Consider the following 11794-nt stretch of genomic DNA (forward strand, 5'->3'; position numbering starts at 1 on the left):
AAAAGACTAGTTACATTTATCAAAATAAAATCAGTTCAACAGTGTCTGCAAATTTTTATTTTTAACATAAGGAGACATGGTAAAGAAAAAAGAGATTACAAAACATTAATCAAACAGAGATTGCAGGGAGAATCCCTAAAACGTTTCTGGAAATAGTCTAAAAGGATATCAGGACACACATCATAGAAATTAGTAAAACCATCAGAGAAGCACACAGACTTGGAGCCCTGCACACCTGCACTTGGAAAACTGGGAGCTGCTCACCTATGAAGAGTCAATGTAAAGTATAGCATGTGATTTGTGATCAATTGCAAACATGAACTATGTCAGATATGCATGAACAATATAAATTAGTCTCTTTTTTAATTCCATAAATCACCTTTGTTACTTTCAGACCACATAAATGGACCCATGGATATGGAAGTGCTGTCATGGAAGTCCACAGATCTGCCCCCTCTCACGCCTTGTTCAGAGTCACAGTACTAAAAGTTACAAAGACCGGAAATTTAGGCGGTATGCCAAATTATGTCGTCAAATAATTATCTTCTTAGTCACAAACATCTGAAGACAGAAGACAACCACAAGTATCCATTATGTGTGTGTGAACTGTTAATTAGTTTTAAGGGACTGTGCTGACTGTGTTGTTCTGATTTGTGATCACCAGGGGGCTCCACAGCATTTATTATGCACGCCCTCACATACATATGGCACGTGTGTGATGTTTCTCTTGAACGCACACACAAGCTGTAACTAAAATGTCATCCTTCTTCTGGGTGGGCCAAAACTAAACTATCAATCACATATCAATATAAAATCAGGCACACCTTAAAGTCCCCCTGTAGTCAATAATTGTATCCCTTAAAACTCATCTTTGATCACCAAAATTACAAATGTTCCATGAAAATTCTTCATGCTTTAAAATAGCTTGAATGATGTAGTTTGTGATGTCAGAAACACAAATGATTTCAAACCGCATTTTTGAGACTGTCTTAGGTTCACTGCAGTTTTAAGGAGAAAATACTCAGCAATGGTGTTGACTTATGAATTTGCACATGGTTTGTCATAAAGCATATTAAAAACACCACATAGACGTATAAACAACATTAAAACCTTAATTTTCAACATTAAAAACTTGACATTCAAACATGAAATGTATGAGGTGGCAAGGTGGGGCCTTTTATCCCACACAGGGTAAAAGGCTCACCAGCATGGGGCAAATACTTTAGCTAATGTAATATGTTTTTAATAATGTCTAAGTTAATACTTGTTCAAAACAATTACTTTAGCAAAGTTTGTAGCCTAGTATTTTCTGTTTATTTTTTTTTTAATAAATAAAAGAGTTAATTTTTGTTCAATAAATAGACTGTAATTAAAATATGTTAATATAAAAATATATATTTTAAATATACAGAAACCAATCGAATCAAATGCGCCTTTTACCCTACTATGGAAAATACTGTGCCTTTTCAACAACTCGTTGAATTTGTGAAACATTATGTTGCTACAGGATTTGTAAACTCACCACTGAGCAGTGATTGTCTTTCAGAAGGCAAAGGTGAATAGCGCAGTGCAGGTAAACCTTTGTGGAGTTTGTAGTGAACATAAACATCTCAAAGGAGAAACGACTGGATGTGGAAACACCATTCTGCAGAAGCTCCACTGAGTCATTTGGACTGGGACACCTGGGCATATTGAGAGTGATAATGATCAACAAATAAAAATTAAAAAAAGAAAGAAAGGAAGAAAATGGAATTGATGGGTGCTTTGGTACTATGCACTGATGTATCGGCCGGTAATAGGTATATGGGTTGATAAAATTGGGCCAATTATTTTCTCTAGGCCTATTTTAAAGGGGTGGTTTATTATGATTTCCTAACTTTCCTTAGTGTTGCAGTTTGAGCATAAACAACTTGTTTATTAAAAGACTTGAACATAGTTAACTCCACATCAGCAATATAAATTCATCAACTAACCATTCAGAAATGTGCTGTTGCATTCTACATGTTGTCACTTCTTCTTGAGTCTCTCCATCATTGTCAGACTCCAGTTTAAACATAAAAAGCAGAACAGTTTCTGACATTTTAGTGCTTGTCTGCATGAGGTAATCGGAGCTGCTAACACACACACACACACACACACACACACACACACAACAAGCTCTTGAAGCTCCGCCCTCTGTGCCGGGAGCAGCAGCTCATTTGCATTTTAAGGGACACACACAAAACAATGCATTTTTACTGACCCTCAAAAAGGGACAATTTTAACATGCTGTAAAAAATTATATGTGGGGTATTTTGAGCTAAAACTTCACATACACACTCTGGGGACAACAGAGACTTGTTTTACTTATTAGAAAAAGGGGCATTATACCACCCCTTTAAAAACAGTAGATGCTCAGAGACAATACATGTCAATCAAAAGGGGTCGGAAAAACGTGTCAGACTGCAACTCATAGGCTACTGTGTGTGAACAAAATGTTAATGCAACAATAACGCATTAACAGTTTAAAAATAGTGACTTTGAAGCAGGCCCTATTTGACCCTATACACCCAGGATGTGTGTGTCCGTGTGTGTGTGTGTGTGTGTGTGTGTGTGTGTGTGTGTGTGTGTGTGTGTGTGTGTGTGTGTGTGTGTGTGTGTGTGTGTGTGTGTGTGTGTGTGTGTGTGTGTGTGTGTGTGTGTCTGTGTGAGTTTGTTTTCATGACAACTGAGGACATTTTTATGATAACACACCTGCAAATGAGGACACTCGGGAAAATAGGTGATATATGAGGACATTTTGGGTGTCCTCATTTTTCAAATGGCTTTAAAAACATACTAAGCAGTGTTTTTTTTTTATGTAAAAATGCAGAATGTTTCCTGTGATGGGTAGGTTTAGGGATAGGGGCAGTGTAGGGGGATAGAATATACAGTTTGTACAGTATAAAAACCATTACGCCTATGGAATGTCCTCACAAATCACATAAACATGGCTGTGTGTGTGTGTGTGTGTGTGTGTGTGTGTGTGTGTGTGTGTGTGTGTGTGTGTGTGTGTGTGTGTGTGTGTGTGTGTGTGTGTGTGTGTGTGTGTGTGTGTGTGTGTGTGTGTGTGTGTAAATAAATTTGTCATGAAGACAAGTATTTATGAAAACTACCTTTCACGAGTTCACACTTACATGTAATTAAGTGGAGTAATAGTCCAGGCAAAGTAACTCATTTTGAAGCCAAAAGTAATTGTAAAAAAAATTTTTCAGCATAGATCATTTCTATGAGGTGTTCAGAACAACATACTAAAAGTCATAAGAAATCCTAGTTGAGGAAATATGTTAAATTCTCATCAATCCGAGATGTGTGCCAATAAGGCCAGGCAACAATATACACCCCCAATGGGGCTATTTTTTTCCTTTACTCCCATCAAAATGAAACTTTACACAATGAAAGTACCCATGAAAAGTAAAACAAATTGTATTACAAGTTTCTTTGAAAATGAATTTTAATATGCAAATGAGCTATACACTAATCGAATATAGGCTACCCAAAATACACCCGCATAGGCTTAATTTTTTCCTTTACTCCTACCACAATAAAACTTTACACAATGAAAGTCTACAAGAAAAGTAAAACATTTTGTATTAGAAGTTTCTTTGAAAATGAATAAGACAACATTTTCTATTGCAAATGCAAACCCCTCCATCAACGCAACATCATTGCCGTATTGTCAAAGAGCTGCGATCTGAACAGTTGCGATACACAGTGTGGACATCATTTTAGATCATATTCCAATCGGATACAAAGATAATCGGATTTGGACTGACAGTGTGAATGTAGCCATAGTGAACTACTTTACGCCAACATTTTAGCCATAGTCAACGCTTCATTTACACATGTGGCTGATGCTGTGCCTCTCTCAGCCACAAACGCCATCTTTCATCAGTTTTTTGCACTCTTCTCTTTAACTTTCGGCAGTCTATAGAACTCGAAATGTTTTTTCTCGGTGCGACCGATTAGTACAGGCCAAAACACGACCATTTTTCAGCAGCAATAATCAGCCAAATTTGCAAGTCCGTTCAGTTCAGTGGTATTGTTTAATGGCCGACTCCAAAATGGCCGACTTCCGGATTGATGACGTGTAGTGAAAGCCATTTCAGTTGTATTTATTTGAGTGTAATTATAATATCTGAAAATAAATATCAGTTAAATTTAATAGTTTGGGTTTTAACTTCTAATATTAATGTATAAGTGAGAGGGTATGTATTGTTTTTCACCATTAATTGGGAGAGATTTTTCCTAAAGAAAATCAAAATATTGGAATAGATATGGGCAGGTATCATTCTGAATAGAATCAGTATTTGTAGAAAAAATGTGTATCGGTGCTCTACTTGGTACATTTCCTTCTGTTGTGCAATAAAAAATAAATAATCTAAAGCAAATTACAAATTATCAATCCAAAATTATCATTTTTTAATAACCAAATATAAGGTCTAAACGAAAAATAATTAATGTATTAATTCATAAAAAGTTGCATCTCATTCATCAGGTTTGTGCCTGATGAAGACCTGACTGGTCGAAACGTGCAAGGTTTTATTAATAAACTTTGTGGAGCTGTAATTTTAGTGTGCAGATATCTATCCCTTTTTGTCAAAAGAATGAATGTCCAATAAATAAAATATTTAAAAAATATACCCCAAATGCACCAAGTTTAATGTATTTATTTTAAAAATAATATTAAAATAACACATGGCTTACATGTCAGCAATGAGGTCCCAGTGGAGAGAGTAATGAGGATCATTCACAGGTGTAGCCCAACATCTGTCAATCACTGAGGCAAACTGACTGCTGTCAACTCCATCAACACGAACTTCCACAAAAATGTGGCTGTCCAGCTCCACGTTCACACTACCAGTGAAGGGACGGGTGAAATTAGCATCCTGATAGGGAATCATCCTGACCTGATATGTCCCTTGACCCGCAGGAAGGATCCTGTGCATAATGCTGTTGAAAATTAAATAAACAAATAATTTTAAAGCAATTTAGAGACTCTTGGTTTTATGTACGTATTTAGAATGTAATTATGTTTTCTTAATATGTGAGTCCCACCTCTCCAGAGGGTTGATGTCCATGGAGAGTGATTGGGTTTGTGAGTACACACAGCTGAAGTGGATCCTCAGATTTCTTCCCCTCCTGATGATATGCCCAGATCCAGATTCCCCCAAAATAAAGTTATCATAGATGAGGTGGGTGCCATTGGCCTGTTGGGACATATTGTTTGAATATTTGTACTTTAAATAATAGCTAAGAATTGTATTTATATATACAAAAAATAAATAAAAATAAGATTTGTTGTACTTTTGACCATTTGAGCATGTATGCAATGATTCCTACCACAAGACTTGTACCACAGATGTGGTCATTGTTGTCAAAATAGAACTCCACTCTGCCATTCCGGACTGTTCCTCTGCAGTTGGGGTCATTGAGGTGTAAGATTTCAGAAGGAAAACCAGCCTCAAAAAGCTGACAGCGAGACAGAGACATGGAGCCAGAGCTGCGTTCACAGGTTTCAATGAAATCTGAGAGAGAGAAATTTAGTCAAGAGAATGTCAGCTGTGATCAAAAACAAAAATTTAATCAATGATGAACATAGACTGCTGTTTGGATTTAAATAGGCAAATGCTTAAGAGTGAAAATAACGGTTGGGAATGGCATAAATAATCATTTTCACACATGAATTGGCACCTCTGAGTCCAGACCTTAAATTAACTGAAAGTCTTTGGGATGTGCTGGAGTAGATTTCCAATACAAGATCTTTACCAAAAATGAATGCACCTTCTGATGGAAATAACATTTCCATCAAGAGGTGCACATTTTTGGTCAAGATCTTGTATGTATAGGAAGACACATTTGTATGGAAACAACATTTCCATCAAGACGTTCATCAATTTTTGGTAAAGATCTTGTATTGACAATGCAAAAATCAAACACTTTGTAAAGTCTCCTCCAGCACATTCCAAAGACTTTCAATGAACTCAGAGGTGCCAATTCATGTGTGAAAATTATCATTCATGCTGCCTCCCAATCATTCTTTCACAACTGGAGCCTGATGCATCTTGACATTGTCACATGACCATGGTGTGTCTTCCTACATGGTTGTTTAAGAAATGAAAAGCTACACACTCCATTAATTAGGGTTAAAAGAACTGTTGCCAAAAATATAACATGCTAGAAACATAATAATCATTGCAATAATGATCCAATCATTGACTCCTAAGCATTTGTCTATTTAAATCCAAACAGCAATATATATATATATATATATATATATATATATATATATATATATATATATATATTTGGCTGGGCAGTGTATATTTGAAATGAGTCCAACCAAAGGATCCACGCTGAGAACTGTGATGGTTGTCCTTGCAGAAACAGCCATAAACACCATGTTCCTCTTCGCAGCTTTCATCCTCAGTGCAGTTGAGTTTAGAACAGTGGTCTGACAAACAGAGGAGAACCACAGGATTTATGACAATAGCTGGGTTTAAGCTTGTTTTAGTAATATTTAATGACATGACCCCATATAGTTTCACAATCACAAATATAAACTGGGTATTTTAATTATATTAATTTGATCATTAATTGAAGTTCTTGGTTAATGATGGGATTAGCTAGGAATGAAATGAATTAACTTTTGTAACGTTTTTTTTTTTCTTCTTCTTTTTTTACTTAATTTTATTTCAAGTAATGAAAATGTTTTTGATGGTTTGAGTTTGAGTTTTCGATAATAACCCTGATATACTTGTGTTTGTGACGTGATATTAGGAAAATGTACATACTGATGTCAATAAATGACAAAAAAAAGTAAAAAAAATATAATTTTAAAAACATAAAAAACTAATTTAAAGAATATAAACTTTGAGTCAACCTGCAAAAGTTTCATGACAAACTTTAATCTCTAATGAAAATACTTTACCACTGGTTTCTGTGACTGGTATTGCCATTGTTGTTGTGTGCATTGTTGTCGTGTTTGTGACTTCTGAAATGGGAAGTATTTATACATGAATGTTAATAATTTTCAAAATGATAAATAAATTATATATACATTAAAAAGAAACATGGGTTTTACATTGAAATACCACATGCTAAAGTGATGTGAATGTTAGTGAAGTTTTTCGGAGTAACTGTGACATTATTATAAGCCTGTCTTAAATGCACAATGATGTAGCGTTACTACATTTAGCATGTCAAGTCTAACTGGCTAAAAATAGGCACATTTCATAGTAATGTTAAAATGATATAATAGAAACTAATATCAACTTTCGGTACAGAGAGAATAAATATGTCATACACAAAAATCCAACCCAGGCTCATTTGGAAAAATATGTCCTTGATGACATTTCTGCAAAATTATATTAACTTGGGTTTTGCACATTTCGTGACACTGTCGAAGTGAAATATCCAGTGAGTGGATATTACGTAATGCGTAATATCTAAAAGTAACGACTAAAAGTCGCATTACGTTACAACATTACGTTGGTTGTTGTACATATCCCAGCTGTTTGGAAATTAAATGTCCAGTGAGTGATGCTAAAAGGATATGCCTTGTTGTGTTTGAAAATAACATTGAAAACCCCTCAAAACCCCCGGAGCACCGCTACGGTTTCTGGGCCCCCCAGACTATAGCCACAGCCCCTGTCACAATCATTGGTTGGTCGGTCAGTTGGGAGAGGGGGATGGATTCATCCTAACCATCCATCCTGTTATAGTGCCCTTGCAAAACCCTACTCTAAACCTAATCGATACTGTTAACAATAGCAAACTTGAGATAAAAACGTATTTGCCGAAGCAGCTATGCCATTTTTGCTTGCTCGTTCAAGTCTTTGAGCTCTTTTATTGTGACTTGTGTTTCAAGGGACTCTTACCCGAGCACTCTGCATCACAAATGCAACCCTGTTCTATGTGAGCTATCAAACAAGATCACTATGTAACAAAAGCCATACATTTGGAGCTGGCTATGTGATGCAAATGTCAAAATGGAGCTAGTGTACAAATAATTCACTATGGTAAAAGTTTTTTGAAGTGCATGGAACCACACGAAAATAGATATTTATTCAATAATCTGTTGTTTGAAATGGAATAAAAGTTTCACCGCCTCTACTGTTTGTTTCAGCTGGAAACTGCAGTGAATTAAATTGCATAGGTACTGAATGTTTTTGGATTGTTGAGTGCAGAAATGTAGATAGAGAGGCGTCTTTTTCTAATGACCCTGGGATGGAAAAGTCTTTAACAGAGCAGAATGTGAACGTGTAATGCCGCACCTGCGCAGTATGAAGGCCTGTGGATTGACTTGTCAGGTCTGACAAGTTTATAGACATAATAAGCTCCTGCACAGGCTTTAATTTGGATGGGGGTGGATCTAAATTCATCACACTGACCCCTTAGATGATATCCCAAGACTTCACGGGTCACCACCCCATCTTCAAGTTGTGGATGAGAACCATTGAGATACAGTCCAGTATCACCACCACATCCTGTGGTATTCACACACCACTCAGACATCTGAGCAGTTTCTCCATTCAAATACAGTCGATACCAGCCATTCCATTCAACAAGAGTGTCATCATCATGGTTGTCTTGATCACCACGTATGTCTCTCCATAAGTTATCCAGCACTGTATATTCAAAGCATGGATCAGTGCCCAAAGTTGTGCCTTCTAAGAGAATAGTGTCAAAAGAGACAAAAGATGACAGTTAATAGAGAGGCACAAATATAACAAACTGTATAATTACAATTGCTTTTCTGAACTGGCAATTTGTTTGCAGTGTTTTTTTTTTGTTTTTTTGGTTTTTTTACCAATGAATGAATGACTTCTGAACTATTTATTTTCGATATTTCCAAAATAACCGAGTATCTTGACTTCGACAAGAACGTTTGGTACCTCAATACAACCACTGCAGATTTTGTTGATTTGAGTGTTGAGTGCATTAAAAGTATTGCAGATTAAAAACATCCACAAAAATATAAATGAATGTTTAAAAAAGACTACAAAAATTTACTTTTGAAGCATTTTGTCAGTCCAGAACATCTTGACTAGTACGAGTAAAAATGTTTTGGAAAGAATATATTTTAAAGGATTGAAAGGGAAAGAATTGAAGGGTTTGAGTTCATGATGAAGCAGACCCCAAGTAGAAGAGTGATTAGCTTACCTGATGTTTGTCCATCGATCCTTTCAACTGTTAAATACAAAAAGATTCCAGTCAGTTCTATTGACTTTCAGTCACACATCTTGCCAGTGTGTCATTCTTAAATCCCAGATCATTGGCCACAGGTTGGCAATTTTATAGGTGTAAAACTCACCATTATTCAGAAGCTGTAGTGTCATGCACACTGAGATTAGAAACCTCATTGTTGCAGACTGCTCATGCAGACGTCAAACTTGTCTGTAAAAACATATTCTTGATAATATAACAATATTTAAGGTTAAACATGCGATATTCTTAGTTCTAAATGAATGTTTGGAAGGAGAATTTGCATCTAATCCTGTCAATCACAACATGCAAATTGTCAAGACCTTATTTGTAATGTCTTTATCATAAATTAACATTACTTAACAGAGTGCTCTATTGCATACAGCACATATAAACATTTCATCTCACGAAATGAGCAAACGTTTCAGTGGAGATATAAACTACTAGTATTGAGCTACTGATTATTTTGCTGAACAAATACAACTAGACTATCATACAAAATATGCCAATGAATATGTCAAATATTTGTATAATTTTGTTATTCTGCCAAATTGTTTCATTTTGTTCCATCTCTCAATGACTTTATCGCACATTTAACACAGAAAGAATACCATCCTTTAGTATAAGCATTATTGGCAGTGTACATTTATAAATTGCTACTTCACTTTAATTATTTAAAGTAACAGAATTTGTTGAACAAATCAATAAAATGCAGTATTCAAGGACCCATAGACAAAAAGGGGAAAAAATAGTGCAAAATAATTGTAAATTGCAAAAGCAACTGACTGAAAGAGTATAAGAGCAAAGTCAGATGAGATGAACTTTACCTGAGCTGAAATGTGGCAGCAGAAGTTGTCTCTTCGACAGTTCAAAAGATGCTGAACTGCAAGTTTCCGATTCTTATATTTCTAAAATGGTAGGCGGACCTAGGAGATATTTCATAGTTAAACCAGTTTTTCATTACATACTGTTGTGTGAGGAGATCTATGGTATGTCTGTTATGATGTGCCTTTAATTGACTTTTTAAAGTCAAAATACCATGTTTTGTTTGTTCAGTCCTGTTTTCCCTCATAGAAACAAATTTTTTATTTATTTTTTTGCCTTTGACATTTTGCATGCAAGCACACTTTTGCAGCCTTACATTTACATTTATTCATTGAACTTACCCAGATTCACTATGGTAAGCCTATAAGTGTTTCACAGGAAATTGTGTATCACTCGCCTGTACGTGTCTCATCATATCTATAAATAGAGAAAAGTTGTTCCAGCTACTTTTACATGTACGGTGTGGGAGTGGCATAGGTTGATCACAACTCAGAGGAGAGTCTGCTGGCAAAAAGAGAATGTGACAGATCTGGTAATAAAACAAGAATCAACATTAGCTTGTCTTTTCAGAGATGGCAAGCACTGAGGGATTTGAAATGTTGTAAAAGTGACGCAGAGATTGTGTCTTCATTACTCAACATGTGAGTAAGGGATTATATTGAACAGATCAATTGCCATATGTCGCTATCTGAGTTCACTGTAAAGCATTATGTATTGTGAAGGGTCATTTGATTATGGTTGCAGCAGTAGGATAACCATATTCATCTGCACAGTCAGGCAGAGCGAAGCACAACCAAACGATTTTCTTCAGCAAAGTGCATGTTTGTTTTTTAACCGCTAGACTAGAGGGACAAAAGTTACAGTGTACCTTTAACAAATAAGCGTGCAAAATGATGAATTATTTATGCTGCATGATGAATTAAAAATGTATCAATTTGATGGTTTCTTAGGTAATATATTTTGGTAAAAGTACAAATATACAAGAAATCTGTGGTGAAATCATGTTTGTATCAGTGAAGAATGAAGAGAAACTAGTCAAACTCCAACTTATTTACAGAAGTAACATATATGCAAGAAAAGAACAATTAAGTCATTAAGTATGACTGCTGCAGAAAAAAAATGCTGCAAAACAGCTTATGACGTTTAAAATGTCAAAATATTCTGTTGACTGACATCAACCTAAACTTCAAAACAAGATGCAAACATGAGGATTCCATACGCTTAAAGACTGTATGTCAAATGTGTACACACACACACACACGCATGCACGCACACACACACACACACACACACAAAATGGGTTTCCATGATTTGAGGACTTTTCAAAGACATAATCTCTGTAAAGCTGCTTTGAAACAATCTGTATTGTAAAAGCGCTATAAAAAATAACTGTGACTTGACAATGATTTTTATACTGTACAAACTGTATATTATATCCCTAACCCAATATCTACCCCTAAACCCATCCATCAGAGAAAACTTTCTGTATTTTTACATTTTCAAAAAAAACATAATTCTGTATGATGTATTAGCTGTATTTCCTCATGGGGACCAACAAATGTCATAACGTATGGTTTTACCAGGACTGACCACCCCCACCACACACACATACACACACACACACACACACACACACACACACACACACACACACACACACACACACACACACACACACACACACACACAGTAAATGACAAATATGTAATTAAAACCAAACAGCAAAATACATGGACAATCAGTT

The 11794-nt window shown here is 35.7% G+C and overlaps 1 protein-coding gene across 1 annotated transcript; it reads right to left on the reverse strand.

Moving 5' to 3' along the window:
- Positions 1–1501: 1501 nt before the first annotated feature.
- On the reverse strand, positions 1502–9383 carry LOC311096291 (uromodulin-like; the record flags this gene model as incomplete). The annotated part of the gene is made up of 8 exons (XM_084135357.1): positions 1502–1682; positions 4726–4971; positions 5077–5228; positions 5362–5546; positions 6362–6472; positions 8295–8690; positions 9184–9210; positions 9335–9383. 8 exons carry the CDS (start codon positions 9381–9383, stop codon positions 1502–1504), a joined length of 1347 nt encoding a protein of 448 aa, XP_083991483.1.
- Between the last annotated feature and the right edge of the window lie 2411 nt (positions 9384–11794).

The sequence above is a fragment of the Abramis brama genome (assembly GCF_963993115.1).
Source record: "Abramis brama genome assembly, chromosome: 14".
NCBI classification, from domain to species: Eukaryota; Metazoa; Chordata; class Actinopteri; order Cypriniformes; family Leuciscidae; genus Abramis; species Abramis brama.